The sequence below is a fragment of the Vespula pensylvanica genome, chromosome 7 (genome assembly GCF_014466175.1).
Source record: "Vespula pensylvanica isolate Volc-1 chromosome 7, ASM1446617v1, whole genome shotgun sequence".
Lineage (NCBI taxonomy): Eukaryota > Metazoa > Arthropoda > Insecta > Hymenoptera > Vespidae > Vespula > Vespula pensylvanica.
The window spans coordinates 5,205,979-5,220,456 of record NC_057691.1 but is presented as its reverse complement, the minus strand read 5'-3'; the positions used below and the strand labels follow the sequence as shown (position 1 = coordinate 5,220,456).

General features: G+C 31.9%; 1 protein-coding gene across 1 annotated transcript in view; it reads right to left on the bottom strand.

Moving 5' to 3' along the window:
* The window catches only part of LOC122630799 (5-hydroxytryptamine receptor 2B-like), a 101,283-nt gene that overhangs the window by 5,774 nt on the left and 81,031 nt on the right, over positions 1–14,478 (bottom strand). The window contains exons 4-5 of the mRNA XM_043815725.1: positions 12,543–12,686; positions 7,200–7,355 (exon numbers count right to left, since the gene is read on the bottom strand). Of these exons, the coding sequence (XP_043671660.1) occupies positions 7,200–7,355; positions 12,543–12,686 (300 nt within the window). The remainder of the gene's footprint in view (positions 1–7,199; positions 7,356–12,542; positions 12,687–14,478) is intronic.

Below are 14,478 nucleotides of genomic sequence, written 5' to 3'. Positions count from 1 at the left end.
TTTTCTTTTCTTTTTCTTTTTTTTTCCTTTGTTTTTTCTTTTCGTGTTCTTTTTTTCTTTTCTTTTCTTTAGTTTTCTTTAAGCACGAAGAAACTTTACATAAGCACTCGTCCATGACGGCGGTATGTGCGTGTACCGTACGAATCGTGAGATGCTTTGAAAAATTGCTGACCTGTGGGCCGTGAGAGAAAGAAAAAGAGAGTGTGTGTATGAGGGAGAGAGAGAGAGAGAAAGCGTAGTAATATTATCGATATTCTTGTAGCTACATATACATATATATATATATATATATATATATATATATATATATATATATATAGGAAATGGAACTATCGAATCGAGAATGGAAAATAATAATAAGAAAAACTAAAAAAAGGAAAAAAAAGAAAAACATGCGAGTATGAAAACGTGCCAAGTGAAATTTGATCATTTTTTGTTTCATATATCTATGATATTTATGTAAGTAAAAAATAATAATCCTCTTATATAACATTTATCAATGTGTAAGGTGATTTAACGTGAATATATTTTTAAATGTTTAATAAATAAATAAATAAATAAATAAAGAGGGAGAAAGAGAGAGAGAGAGAGAGAGAGAGAGAGAGAGAGAGGAAGGGAAAGAGAGAGTAAGGAATATTTATTTTAAAAGAAAAATAAAAGTAGAGCAAGACGGTTAAATTACCGAACGATCTCAGTGCTTGAAAGCCTTCGTTGATTTTTTTCTACATTTTTTATCCTACAGTTGTTACGTATAGGAAGCTTGTCGAGAAAACTAGAGCAGCCTGGATAATATCGATGCGCGAACGTCGAGAGAAAATAATTCCGTTTTCGGACGCGTCGGAAACGAAAATGCCCAGAGAAATCCGTTCTATCGGTTTTCATCGGCATCGAGTGACAGGTATCTCGGTCTAACAAAAGGGCGGAGAAAAGATGTGCCTTTAATTAAATCATTTATATGTAAATTTCAACGACGACGATAGACGTCGTATCGTGTTTCGAAAAGCGTTTTTATAAAAAAATAAAAAAATAAAAAAAAAAAAATGAAAAAAATTGATGCACAATTTCGAAAAATTGAGACGTTAGAAGCGGGGTTTATTTTTTTTATTTACTCCTTTTTTATTCTTTATTATTATTATTATCGTTATCATTATTGTTATACCTGATGTATTTATTGTTATTTTTATTATTTTTTTCTGAAATTTTTCTTTTTTATTCATTTTACCATTTTATATTTTAACAATAAATTAGATATACAGGAAATACGTGATTGGAGAAAGACTTTTGTTAGCGATACCATCTCGTTACGTCAAATTTTATTATAACGCGTCAGCATAACGTAAATATTCATTGCTTTGGAGACATAATGAATATTGATATACAGTCGTGGTGTCTGTTAACGCGGGAGTCTTTTCCCGATGGAAAAGCGCGATGTACCGGAAAGTTTGAATGATTTGTGTGGTATCACCGATGAATCGTGTGGTATCACCGATGAAATATCGTTAAATTGGGTTAAACGGTTCTTTTTTCTCTCTCTCTCTTTTTCTCTCCCTTTCTCTCTCTCTCTTTCTCTTTTTATTTTTTTTTTCTTCTTTTCTTCCGATTTTTCTGTCGTTGAATGACGCAGAAACGTATGATATTATTTTTTAAGCATGACAGCATTGAATATTCCTTGACGTATTTTGCATTTCTAAAAATGAAATATTTATGTCAAGTTGGACGATTTTTATTGATAAGTTATAAAAATAATATGAATAAAATAAAGGAATTTCGAAATTATATTGAAGGAAATACATACGATATGTTCAATATTCACATAAGCGCATAATTAAAGAAAATCGATAATAATTACATATCATTAATTAATAAATAATAATAATAATAGTAATAATAATAATAATAATAACAATAATAATAATAATAATAATAATAATAATAATAATAATAATAATAATAACAATCATAATTATAATCGTAATATCGCTAATGATAATATTCTTAAGCCAATAAGTAAACAAGTCGATATCAATCGAGTGACTCTATAAATTTAATTCATCGAAACATTTTTACGAATATTCATTTCTCTCTTTGTCTTTCTCTCTTGAAAGAACATTTATACAAGCACGACCTTAATAATTTAATTTTATATTAAAGAACGAACGTAAATGTTACGTGCGTCAGAGAAAATTTATCTTACTCAAATTGTAAAATGTGAGTACATGCGGTATGTTTACCATTCATGAAAGAGAGAGAGAGAGAGAGAGAGAGAGAGAGAAAGCGAGGGAGAATGTGTGGGTGTTCAAGCGTGTAAGTTAATGAGTGTGGGTTAATGTGTATATGGAGATTGTATGAGACAGAGTTCAAATAGTAATCTACATAGAACGGGACCATTTAAATTCCACACGTGTTACACAATGAACGAAGGAGGAACAAACGTAAAGAAAGAATAGTAGAAATGTTTCAAATGTAGTATGTAAATTCTTTTAGATTTGATAAGATGAAAATTGACGATGTACAAAGTTCGAACATGATCGAACATTTATGTATATGTAGTGGTATTGTTCTTTATCTCTCTTTCTTTTTCTCTAGTTTCTCTCTCTCTCTCTCTATCTCTCTCTCACACACACTCTTTTATCAAAAGTTTTGAAGAGAAGTAGGAGACGTGTTCTATTCTCGTGAAGGTTCTACGTGCTACTAAACTCGATTTCGAATACATCAAACAAAAATCCAATTTAGCTCTGCTCTCGGTTAAGCGGTTACTGTGAAGAGGATCAAGGAGGATCCAAGTGACAAACGAAAAGAGAGAGACAGAGAGAAAGAGAGAGAGAGAGAGAGAGAGAGAAAGAGAAAGAGAGAAATATATACAATCAGAGATAATCGAATCAAGCTCCGTTAATATTCGATATTTCGTATTATGACAAACTAAGTTATTAATCCGTCGATCTCCTGACGATAGAATACCATCTGGAGATTGATCAATTTGAGAAAAAAATTCGCTTTTTTAACTTCTCGACTATTTTATCATCGACGAATTCAATTTTATCAACCACGACTATTTTAAAACGAAAAAATACTCATGTGTGTCTCTGTATGCGTGTGTGTGTGTGTCTACAGTGGGTGATTTAAGTACAGTAGAATTTGGACAGATGGAAATACAATAAATTCCTACACTGTACGAATACTTAAGTCTCCTACAGTATATATATATATATATATATATATATATATAGATTACCGGATCGTAATGGAAGTATAGTCACTATACCATAGATACTTAATCCGATTGAAGAATACACATACACGCACGCACATATGTATATATATATATATATATATATATATATATATATATATATATATATTCGTTTCTGTTGTGTTGAGAGGCACAGCTTTAAAGTTTCAAGCAATCCTCAAAGCTGAATTATTCATGCGATTTAGCTATTAGAATCTATCCTCGTCCACAAAGTTGGGGGTCTCTTAAGTAGAAATCCACGACTTTAACAGGAATTTTCTACCCCTGCTGTTGAATCTATGAAGTGGAAGAAGCAAATGGAAAAGGAGAAGAAAGCGTGAGAGAGATAAAGAGAGAGAGAGAGAGAGAGAGAGAGAGAGAGAGAGAGAGAGAGAGAAAGAGATAATAAAAGACATACATATATAGAACAGAAAGAAAGAGAAATAGGAAGGGAGAAGTATCCGGATTAACTATTATATCGTTGTACCTTCTCTCGGTACACGGTCTATAAGTTCAACGAAGTAAGAGATAAAGTTCGTTGCATTAAAATCTATCCTTTAATAAGCTTATGGAGTGTTACGTAGGTTTGCTTCCTCTCACTCGTTTACAGCCCCTATAAAGCTTATCCCTGCTCTAATTGAAAGGATATCGAGCTTGTTAACTGCGTTCGCTTCTATCATGAATGACGAACTTTTCTTCTTTCCTTTTTAACGTTCGCGTATTCACTTTGACGAAGTAGAAAAAAGACGTTGCTACTTTCACCAGTGACGTTAAATAGAACGTTTCTTAAAAGTCGTACACTCGTTCGCGTATCTAACGAAGAGAGATTATCGTTTTAATAACGAACAGAGGAAAGGAGATGGAAAGAGGGAAATAAGGATACGATTGAGACAGAAAGAGAAAGAGAAAGAGAGATGGAGAGAGGAGTTTTAACAAGTTAAACAAATTCCATGTCTCAAAGAACATTTTATTGGGACTATTTCTTCTTTCTTTTTTTGTAAAGAAATTAAACGAATTTATTTATGTTTCTCTTCTTTTTGTTTTGCTTTCTTTTTCTTTCTTTCTTTTTTTTTTAATCTAATTTCCTCAAACTTTTCACAGAAGCGAATATTCGATAACTCACACACACACACATATATACATACGCATGCATTACGGTTTTTTATGAAAGATAGTTTTGCGTAACATTTTTTTTATCAATAAAACTTTGTCACGTTAATGAAGTGCGAAATTAACTTTCATGGGAAAAAATTTTTTTTTTAAGAAATGGCTTAGTTAAGAATAGCTTAATACAGACATTTATATCACATTAGAAATATGTTTTATTTTTCTATTCCTTTTCATTCTTATGCAGTACACATATTTAAGTTCTGGGTAAACTTGGTTATATGTATATATATATATATATACGCAAAAAAATTTCTCGTAAAAAGAAGAAGTAATAATTATATCAGCAGAAAAATTTCTAACATATTCTAAATAATTCGGATTATATATAATTATTCATTCTGTCGGTTTGTTTTTAATTAATTTTTTTGTTAGTAGTAGTAGTAGTAGTAGTACCTTTTTCAACGTTGTCGTTATGATTTTTAATTCTATTGCAGCATCAAAAGAGAAAAAGTAAGAAAGATAGATAGACAGACCATGGAGAGAGAGAGAAAGACATCGAGAGATACGAGTTCCGGTGGTTCGTGAAAGTTATGGCCGCTAACGAATGCCGTTTGTCTGGCTCGACTGCCAGATATGGAGGGTTTCCATCCACTTTACCGAGCTGGTGTCCAGCCACCTCTAGTCCTCTCACCCTCCATCCCCACACCTCTTTCCTTCGCGTCCCCCGACACCCTAGTAAACTGTCCAATCCTTTGCTTATTCAAGGCAAACCATTCGTCGATGTAGTAGCGTGCTTTCAAACCGGCTCAACTTCGTTTGGTAGTGTCGCCAAGTATGGGTACCTACTACGTGTATATTTCTATTACCGAGTTCAACTTCTCCTGCGTTCTATGTAATGAAATATCAAAGTAAATACCAAAATACGCATTCTCTCTGTCTTTCTCTCTTTCTCTCTCTTTCCCTTGCTCTTTCCATTTTTTTTTGTTTTTTTTTTTCGTTTTTTTGATTCTATTTTTTATTTTTCCTCTATTTTCCGTAGGTCGCAGTATTTTCGCAAGTCGAAATTTAAATCCAATATGTCACTTTATACGACTCAAATTTTTTTTTTTCACGTCGAAAAAAAGTAACATGAAGTATAACTTCTATTGGTATACTGTATATGTGGTATACTTCTATTGGTATACTGTATAAATGGTATAGTTCTATTAAATTACATGTTTACTTATATATATATATATATATATATATATATATATATATATATATAAATAAAGTATCAAAATAAGTATAATTTATATTAAGAATACTTGATAAAATTTATTGGCAAATATTGATCTTCGAATATGATGTAACAGTTAATTTTATGACAAAAATATGAGATATAATGTGAAATTTGTATGATATTAGTATAATATTAGTATAACACGAATATGAAAGATAAATATGATCCAAATGAGATATCAAAATTACATAATGTTATGAAGGATTAACCAAGAGGGAAATTTTTTTTTCTATCTCTTCTCGTCGTCGACGCGTTAAATATTTCGAGCATGAATGAGATCAATCCGAAAAAGTGGGACGCGCAAAAAGTTGATCTCTTTTCGTTTGGAGAAAATACGGGAGGACAGAAAAAAAAGGAAAGAGAGAAAAAGAGAGAAAGAGAGAGAGAGAGAGTGAGAGAATGAGGGTTCTTAATCCTCCATAATAAAGGGAGTTAAACCCAATGCATAATAATCGAGAGATATTGGGGACAGATGAATTCGACTTTTCAATTTCGTGAAACGTACGCAATTCCTTTTGGCGAGAATTCTTGTGTTTAATGCGACTCGATGCTAGTTCGGATTTGCTCCTATTGTTTTTTGATGAGATATACAGAGATAAAGGGAAGAAATAAAATACTGGAAATTCGTTTGTGACGTTCGAATCCGTGTTTGGTTGTAAATGATTTTTCCATTTGAAATTGTTCAAAGCAAAGATTATCGTATTACGCCAAACGAATGAGGAAAAACAGATAGTGTTTTTATTTCAAAGGTAGAAACAATAAAAAGAAAATAGATGTCATCGTATATATGATTTTTTCCAAATACAAAAAAAAAAAAAGATTATTCAACAAGGAATTATTACTACACGTTCTTATATATAATATTTTTATTATATTAATTTCTCTCATTTACAAACAAAAGAAAATTAGATTAAACATTAATGTTAATATCTGTAATCGGGTTAGAAGTTATGAGAAATAAACGAAATAAGTAATTTTAATGTTTAATTCTCAAGACGAATATATTACGTTACGAAGTTTGCAGTGTGACCTATATATTTTAGAGACACCCTGTACATGTATATGATTTAGAGATATATCTTCGAGAATTTCGTTGAGATATAATTCCTATTATCGGATTTTACGGATAATTCATAAGCTGTCTCTTTCTCTCGTTTTCTCTGTCACTCTCTCCTTTCTCTCTCTCTCTCTTTCTCTCTCTATGTATATCTATCTATCTATCTATTTTTCTCCCTTAGCCATTTTTTTACAAAAACGTAAAAATACGAGTTACGTCGAACACCTACGCTATGTTCGGTTTTCCTTCCTACCATTCTCTTTCTCTCTTTCTCTTTTCCTCTCATTAAGTTTCGGATCGAGCCATTTCTCTTAACTTTCTACGTAATCGATGAACGAACGAACAGGTCAACGATTTATCGGTTATAATTCGATTCGAAAACTCATCGAGTTTTTGAAAAATGTAGGTCCTTTGACGATAGAATATAAATTTCCTTTCGGAAAGAATATAAACTTTGCTTCCGGTAGAATTTATGGAATATAAATTTTCTCCAGTCTAATAATATTATATTAGTAACTCACCTGGTACGCTGGATCTTGGGAGACGAGACATTCACCCTCTGCTATACGTTCCAAGTAATCTGGATCTTTCCAACCAAAATGAGGTGCCATTGAAATTCCCAAAGAAACAATCCAAACCATGGCAATCAGGAAACCGATTTTCTTTGGACTCCTTCCCTAAAAGCAAAAACGTTTCAAAATTCTCGCCTCTAGTCAGCTGATTTTCAATTTCGTTCAAAGGGAAATTCGACGAAAAAAGAGAAAAGAAAAGAAAAAAAAAAAATGAAAGAAAAAGAAAAAGAAAGGGACAAAATTTAACTCAAAGGTTCAAACAAAATTTCTCTCGACTTCTCGTGCTTCGTTGAGTTTTAAAGCTCGCGAAATCTAAGCAAGATTAGAAAGAGACCCCCTAGCTTTGAAGGTCTAATAAAATATCAACAAATCGTAGAGCGTATATACGATAACCGAATATACCTATAGAGTTTTGTTCGATCTAACCCATACTAGCCTTCCAACGAGTTTAACATCAGCTTCAGAGCCTATCTGGCTACGTAACGGATCGGATCTCTCCCATATAATTACACGATGTGAAACACAATAACGCCTCGAGCTCACAAATATTTCCCCGTATAGATAGAGGACGTCCCTAATTCGAACTCGAAACTTATGCGAAACCCGTTTTCAACCCGTTGATGTTGTATAACAGTGCTAATAATAATAACGATAATAGTCATATGATAATAATAATAATAATAATAATAATAATAATGATTATTATTATTCTAATTATGACCATAACGAATGAAAAAGATATGTTCAACTATAATATATTACAACAATTGATTACTTTCTTTTTAATAATATATGTATAAATAAATAAATAAATGAATGATGTATTTTAATTTAAGCGTTTTCTTAATCATATATTTTAAGTTACATTCATCCGCATTGTTGGTCATTGTTTTTCTACTGTCAAATTTATTCGAGATTATATCATATCTCATCATGAATAATTTAGATCTTTATTAGTTAAAATTAGAAAGAATATGATCAATTATTCATTCGTATAATTTAAAAAATAACTTTTCTTGCCTTTTCTTAAATATTCCTTAGTATTTTATATAAAGATTGTAAAAGTATTGTATTTTTCTTGATAATATCGTAATGTCTATTTGACAACGAATATATGACAAGAACAACGACATGAGATTATAAGAATAGTAGTTAAACTAGGAAAAGAAAGATATCATATTTTTCGTCCTGTTTTACTTTTCCCTTTTCTTTTGGGAAATATACGAGACCAACGCATTTGCGTTATCGTTTGTATTTCCTGGTTCGTCGTAAAACAAAGTACAGATATACTGCGGTGTTTCTACCAGGCTCTCGAATTGTGTATAACCCTGGTAATAACATTTTATCTAAGAATACTTTTCTCGAAAATATTTCGATGTCGACGACGTCATCCAACAGGGAGAAAAATAAGGAAAAAGAGGGATGTTTCTCGTTACTATCGTTTACACGCATTGAAATTTTAACAACATCTAAATATTTTCCTTTAATATTTATATTTCTCCCTTATTGTAAATCCTTAAAAATTTATAAACATAAAAAAGAAGGATATTCTCGATCGAATTAAAAGTGAAGCGGGAAATACAAAAATTCGTAAAAAATTTTCTATCGTTAAAAAAGTCACCTGCTATATTCAAAATCTATAAAAAAAATTGTACGAATAAACATCGTACAATTTTTTTTACAATAATCGTCGAAATAATTGTTCTTTCTTTTTCTTTCTCTCTATCTTTTTTGACGTAATAACGCGAATTTAATTATTGACGTTACCTAACACTCGATTCGAAATAAAGTCATGATATTTTTTTCATCTTTAATAGAAAAAGAGAGAGGGAAAGAGAGAGAGAGCCATTTAATTTCAAAACGGATCGTTGTCGTCTCGTATTAACCATTTCGCACGTGGGAGGACTATCTTAAGGCAGATGCCGTTTAATTCGTCCCTTCCTACGTCTCTACTAATATATTTTCCTTCCGATCAAAGCGATAATTCCAGAAGCTCACGAAGAGAAGCAATTAGAAGCGAGTAATTGCGGTCGAGCAAGCGATTCTGGTACACATTCTCTTTCTCTCTCTTTCTTTTTCTCTTTCTCTTTCTTTTCCTCTCTTTTTATTTTTTTATCCTATTTTTTTTTTATTTTTTTTTATGTATATATATCATACCGACACATTTATATATTTCAATATTATAGCTAGTCTCTAAGAGTCTGTCCAACAACGCCGATGAAAGAGGGTTACCTTCTGTGCAATCTCGAATACTTGCAGGCACGCAGCGATCGTAACTTCGTTATATACATATATATATATATATATATATATATATATATATATATATATATACACACACGCCTATACATTCTAAGTTCTCTTTTATTGCACTTTCCTTTATTGCGCCTAATCGTTCAAGACGTTTTCTAAATTGGTTTATTACCTTCCTTTTTGTTCTTTTACACGTGAGAATATTATCCAGACTTTTTCATATACTTTCTCTCTTTTTCTTCTCTGTTTCTTTCTCATAATCTTTCGAAATTGCGAAGAAATTCGATAAATTTCAATTTCGTTATTTGATACGTTATAACCATCATCCGTTTTTAATACATAGATAGATATCTACTATCTTTATGAATATGAGAATGCTCTATTAGCGATTCAATTAAGATTTGTTTTCTGATTACAAAATTCGCTCGATTACTTTCGACCGAGAGTCAGCTTGTATAAATTGATAATTTGACCGTGGTAAATTTTCTTTCTCGTACCTTTCCAATAAGATTTATAAATCTTTATTATATTTTCTGATAAATATTACGATACCAATATATAATTAAACGTTTCGTTCATATTTAAATGAAAAATTTATTACTTCGATCGTGATGAAAAATTTTTGTGGTTGATTTTTTCGATAGATATTTTTCTCCTCGGAAAGATAAAAAATCTATCTATATAAGTCTGTATGTACTTATATATATATATATATATATATATATATATATATATATATATAATATACTCTTAGAAACTGCGATAGAAACGAAAAGATATAAAAGGGTATAGGAGTGGAACGATCGATCGAAGTGCTAAATCATCAATTGCTTCGGAAAAGGGAGAAAGACGATAAAGAAAAAGAGAATCTTTCTTATCCTGTGCACAAGTATGTATTTACTACGTTAGCACTTCTTCACAAAGATACACGTACCTATACGTGTATCTACATATATATATATATACACACATACACCCATGTAAGACAAAGTTTCCTACGAATGTAATTTCCTCATAATACGAACTAGTTCGCGTCTTTTCTCGTACATCTTCGTTTTTTTTTCGTAAGGTCCTCTTTTTGAGAAACTTTTAGAAAGAAAAAGAGAGAGAGAGAGAAAGAAAGAAAGAAAGATTTTCTCGTGGCATCGTGAGAAAGAGAAATAGAGAGAGAGAGAGAGAGAGAGAGAGAGAGAGAAAGATAGAGAGAGCAAGAGGAAGAGAAAGACGGAAAATCCCTGTACGTATCACGTAGCGCGAGAAGTTTGGCATTCCGTGTACAACTACAATACGGTAATCCAAAAGGAGTCTCTCAACCTAGTCTTCTAACATATACGTAACGTGAACCTTTAGAAACCAATTTTGTAGGATTTTCTGTCTTTCTATCTATATGTTTGTCTTTGTTTCTCTCTCTTTCTCTTTCTTTCTCTCTCTTTATTTTATTTTTAACTTGTCTGTCTACTTTTTACGCAGACATCATTATTTTTGCTTTACGAAAATTCTGTTTTTATAATGACTTTGATTCTCCCCTTTCCTGTACATCTTTCTTCTAGTTTTATTTTTTAATTAAAATACATAAAAAAAAAAGAAATAAAAAAATAGAAAAGATAGAAAGGAAAAGAAGAAATTAGAGATCAAGCAGCAGTACTTGGGTGGATATTAATCGTACACATCGAAAAAAAATTAGCACGAGCGTATATCTCTTTCGGACGAATTTTTAAATACTCGTGAGATTAGAATTTTTTTTGAGTAATAAAGAGTAAATTTCCTCTAGTCTTACTTTCTTTCATTCGGTAGAAAGTCGGTCGCACTGATTTCGAATTGGGAGAATGATCAAGTGTTATTAGAATGCGTCTACGCAAACTTACGAGAAGTAGATAGATACTCTGTTTAATCTATCGTTTAACTAGAGATAACGGGAATAACCGGTAGAAAAGTGTACGTTCGAGTACTTAGCGAAGAATGAAACGTTAAATTTGTCTGGCTTACGGAGTGCAAAATTACTCGGAGAATTTGGAGAGATTACGAGAGAGAGAAAAAAAGAGAGAAAGAGAGAGACAACGTCTGCGAACTGTCACGAAAGAAAATTGTATTTTCCAGGTAAAAAGATAATAAGAGAAAATAAGAAGGTGAAAAAGAGAGAGAGAGAGAGAGAGAAAAAGGAACAACTTTAAGCCACAAAATAAAAAAGAAATTGTCTAACTGACCTCTTTCGATTCCTTTCTAATACTTTCTTTTCTTTTCTTTTTCTTTCTTTTTTTTTCTTTTTTCTTTTTCTTTTTTTTTATTATCCATCGCTGGACTACATTGTACATAGATGTATGTCGCTCTCTATCTAATTGTACCGTACGGGTATAACGGTCACGTTAAGAAGGAAAGCTTTTAAAACCTTCGATCGTAAGCTCGTGCTATGGACCCACTTCGAGGAGCTCTCAAGGTTCATCCGATTAGTCCGAGGGAATGGCACGAGCCGTTGTGAGGAAAAAAGAGTGAGAACGAAAGAAAGAATGAACGAACGAACGAAATAGAGATAGACAGAGCGAGCGAGCGAGCGAACGAGAGAGAGAGAAAGAGAGAGAGAGAGAGAGAGAGAGAGAGAGAGAGAGAGAGAAAGAGATAGAGAAAGAAAGAATGAGAAAGAAAGAGAAATAAAAAAGAAAAAAAAGTAGGGGATAGAAAAGAAATGTTCGCGTGAAACGAAACCTTTCTAATTGGATCGATTCTGTCGATCTATTTCTATACTTGGTCCTTCTAATCTAATGCATAAATGTACACACATACACAGAAACGTATATGTACGTATACACATACATATGTAGATACGTACGTAGGTAGATATGTATGTACATATGTATATATGTACGTAGATAGTATAGTATATCGATAGTACATATGTATGTGTGCCGGTCTCTCTAATCTTGTATATGCATATGGATGTAAGAGAAAGATACGAATGGCAATCGATTTAATTGCATTATTCTGCAATTCCTTCCCTGAGAACTTCCGTCACACTCTCGCTCGACCGCAAGCGTATCAATTAACCTGTGTATAATTGAGATCGGTGACGGCCCAATATCTGTCGACCGCGATAGCCACCAGATGCAATATCGATGCCGTGCAGCAAAGGACGTCGCTGCTCGTCCATATGTCGCAGAGTTCCGGCCCAAGAGACCATCTCGAGTTTATCTGTAATAAACAGAATTATCTATCATTATCCTTAGCTTCTATACTTCGCTTATTACTAGAATATGACTACGTACGGTATATGTATGTGCATATGTATTTATGTACATTATATGTATATGTATATGTATATGTATATATATATATATATTTATATATATATCCATGTATTACATTCCTTCTCTATTAATAGAATTGGGAATCTGTGAAGTACATAAACAATGATATAGATGATAGAAACCGAGGAAACTGATCGATAAGTGTTACAGACATTCTATCATAAATGTATCTTCGTATATCGTATATATTTGCAAGTATACATATATCGTTTAAGGAGATTGTTTAAAGAGACGGTAAGAAATTGTGCATCGGGACTGATCAGTTCCTTATCTCTCAAACGTCAACCGAATAATAATTACTTTTACGACTACTTTTCTTTATTGTCAATTTTCATATAGACTCTAAGTAAACTGTCATCTTTATTTTATGGCTCCGAGGCAAACAGGCACTTTAATTAACGGAACTTTTCTGTTTGGGGAGAAAAGCTATATGTATATGTTGGTATATAGCTATGTATATATGTACATATATATGGCTGACCGCACACTTGTCGTGGAGAAGAAAAATGAAAGGCTACTAGCGTGTACTCGCTTGTATATAATACTATATATTTCTAAGCCATTCGTCGAATAAAGCGACTGTTCTCATTTGAACAAAAGTTATATTTACTTAGATAAGGTAGTAAACACGTGGTTTCATTGTAGAAAGGTAAAAAGAGAGAGAAAGAGGGAGAGAGAGAAAGGAAGAGGGAGAGAGAGAGAGAGAAAGAGAGAAAGAAAAAAGTATCTTCTGTCTCTGACGTAACCGAAATTAATCTGAAGTTTTGATTAATGTACTTGGGTATACCTATGTATATGCGTATGTGTATGTATATATATATATATATATATATATATATATACTACATATCTGAAAATTACTACTGTACTAGAGAAATTTATTTCATTGAAAGAAGAAGGAAATATAGAGATTTATTTCTTTTGCTCTTATTCAATGAAAAGTATCGGTGTATGTGCATTGTGCATACATATACATATGTACATATATATATATATATATATTTATGCAAAAATTTGCTATATTTTTGTAATTGTTAAAAATCCTGTAAAAAAATTCTTCTCTCTGTGTTTCTTTATATATTAAATTATTATTTCTTTGAATATTTCAATATTTTTATAATGTGAATTCTACGATGAAAGACGACGAAAGAATACTTTCGTGCAAGAAACTACTAGTATTAAAAATAGAGTTCAGGATAGAAATGGAAAATGCGAGCGAGAGAGAGAGAGAGAGAGAGGAGGGGAGGGGAGAAACGAATGAAATGTATTTTATAAAATATGACCAGTCGAGTCGCGGTATGCGAAGGAGAATAAATATTTCCCGAAATGCTGAGACTCGGAATAGAAGTGACGTGTATAGAAAGAGTTGGAAGAATTTGGAGAGTCGAAGATTTTTAAAATTTGTAAGAGAGAAAGAGGCAGGGAGAGAGAGAGAGAGAGAGAGAGAGAGAGAGAGAGAGAAAGATAAAGAGATAGAGAGAATTTTCTTGATGTAGTGAAATACAACTCGATGAAATACCAACATGCGATGTTTATCCCCCGACATATTTTTCTAACGACGAATATCATCTCGAAGTAAATTATTCGAATATATATAAGAAAAATATTTTAAAAAGATATAATCCTAAAAGAAAAATTGTTTGATTGATGCTAAACGATGTGTTATCGATCCTTTT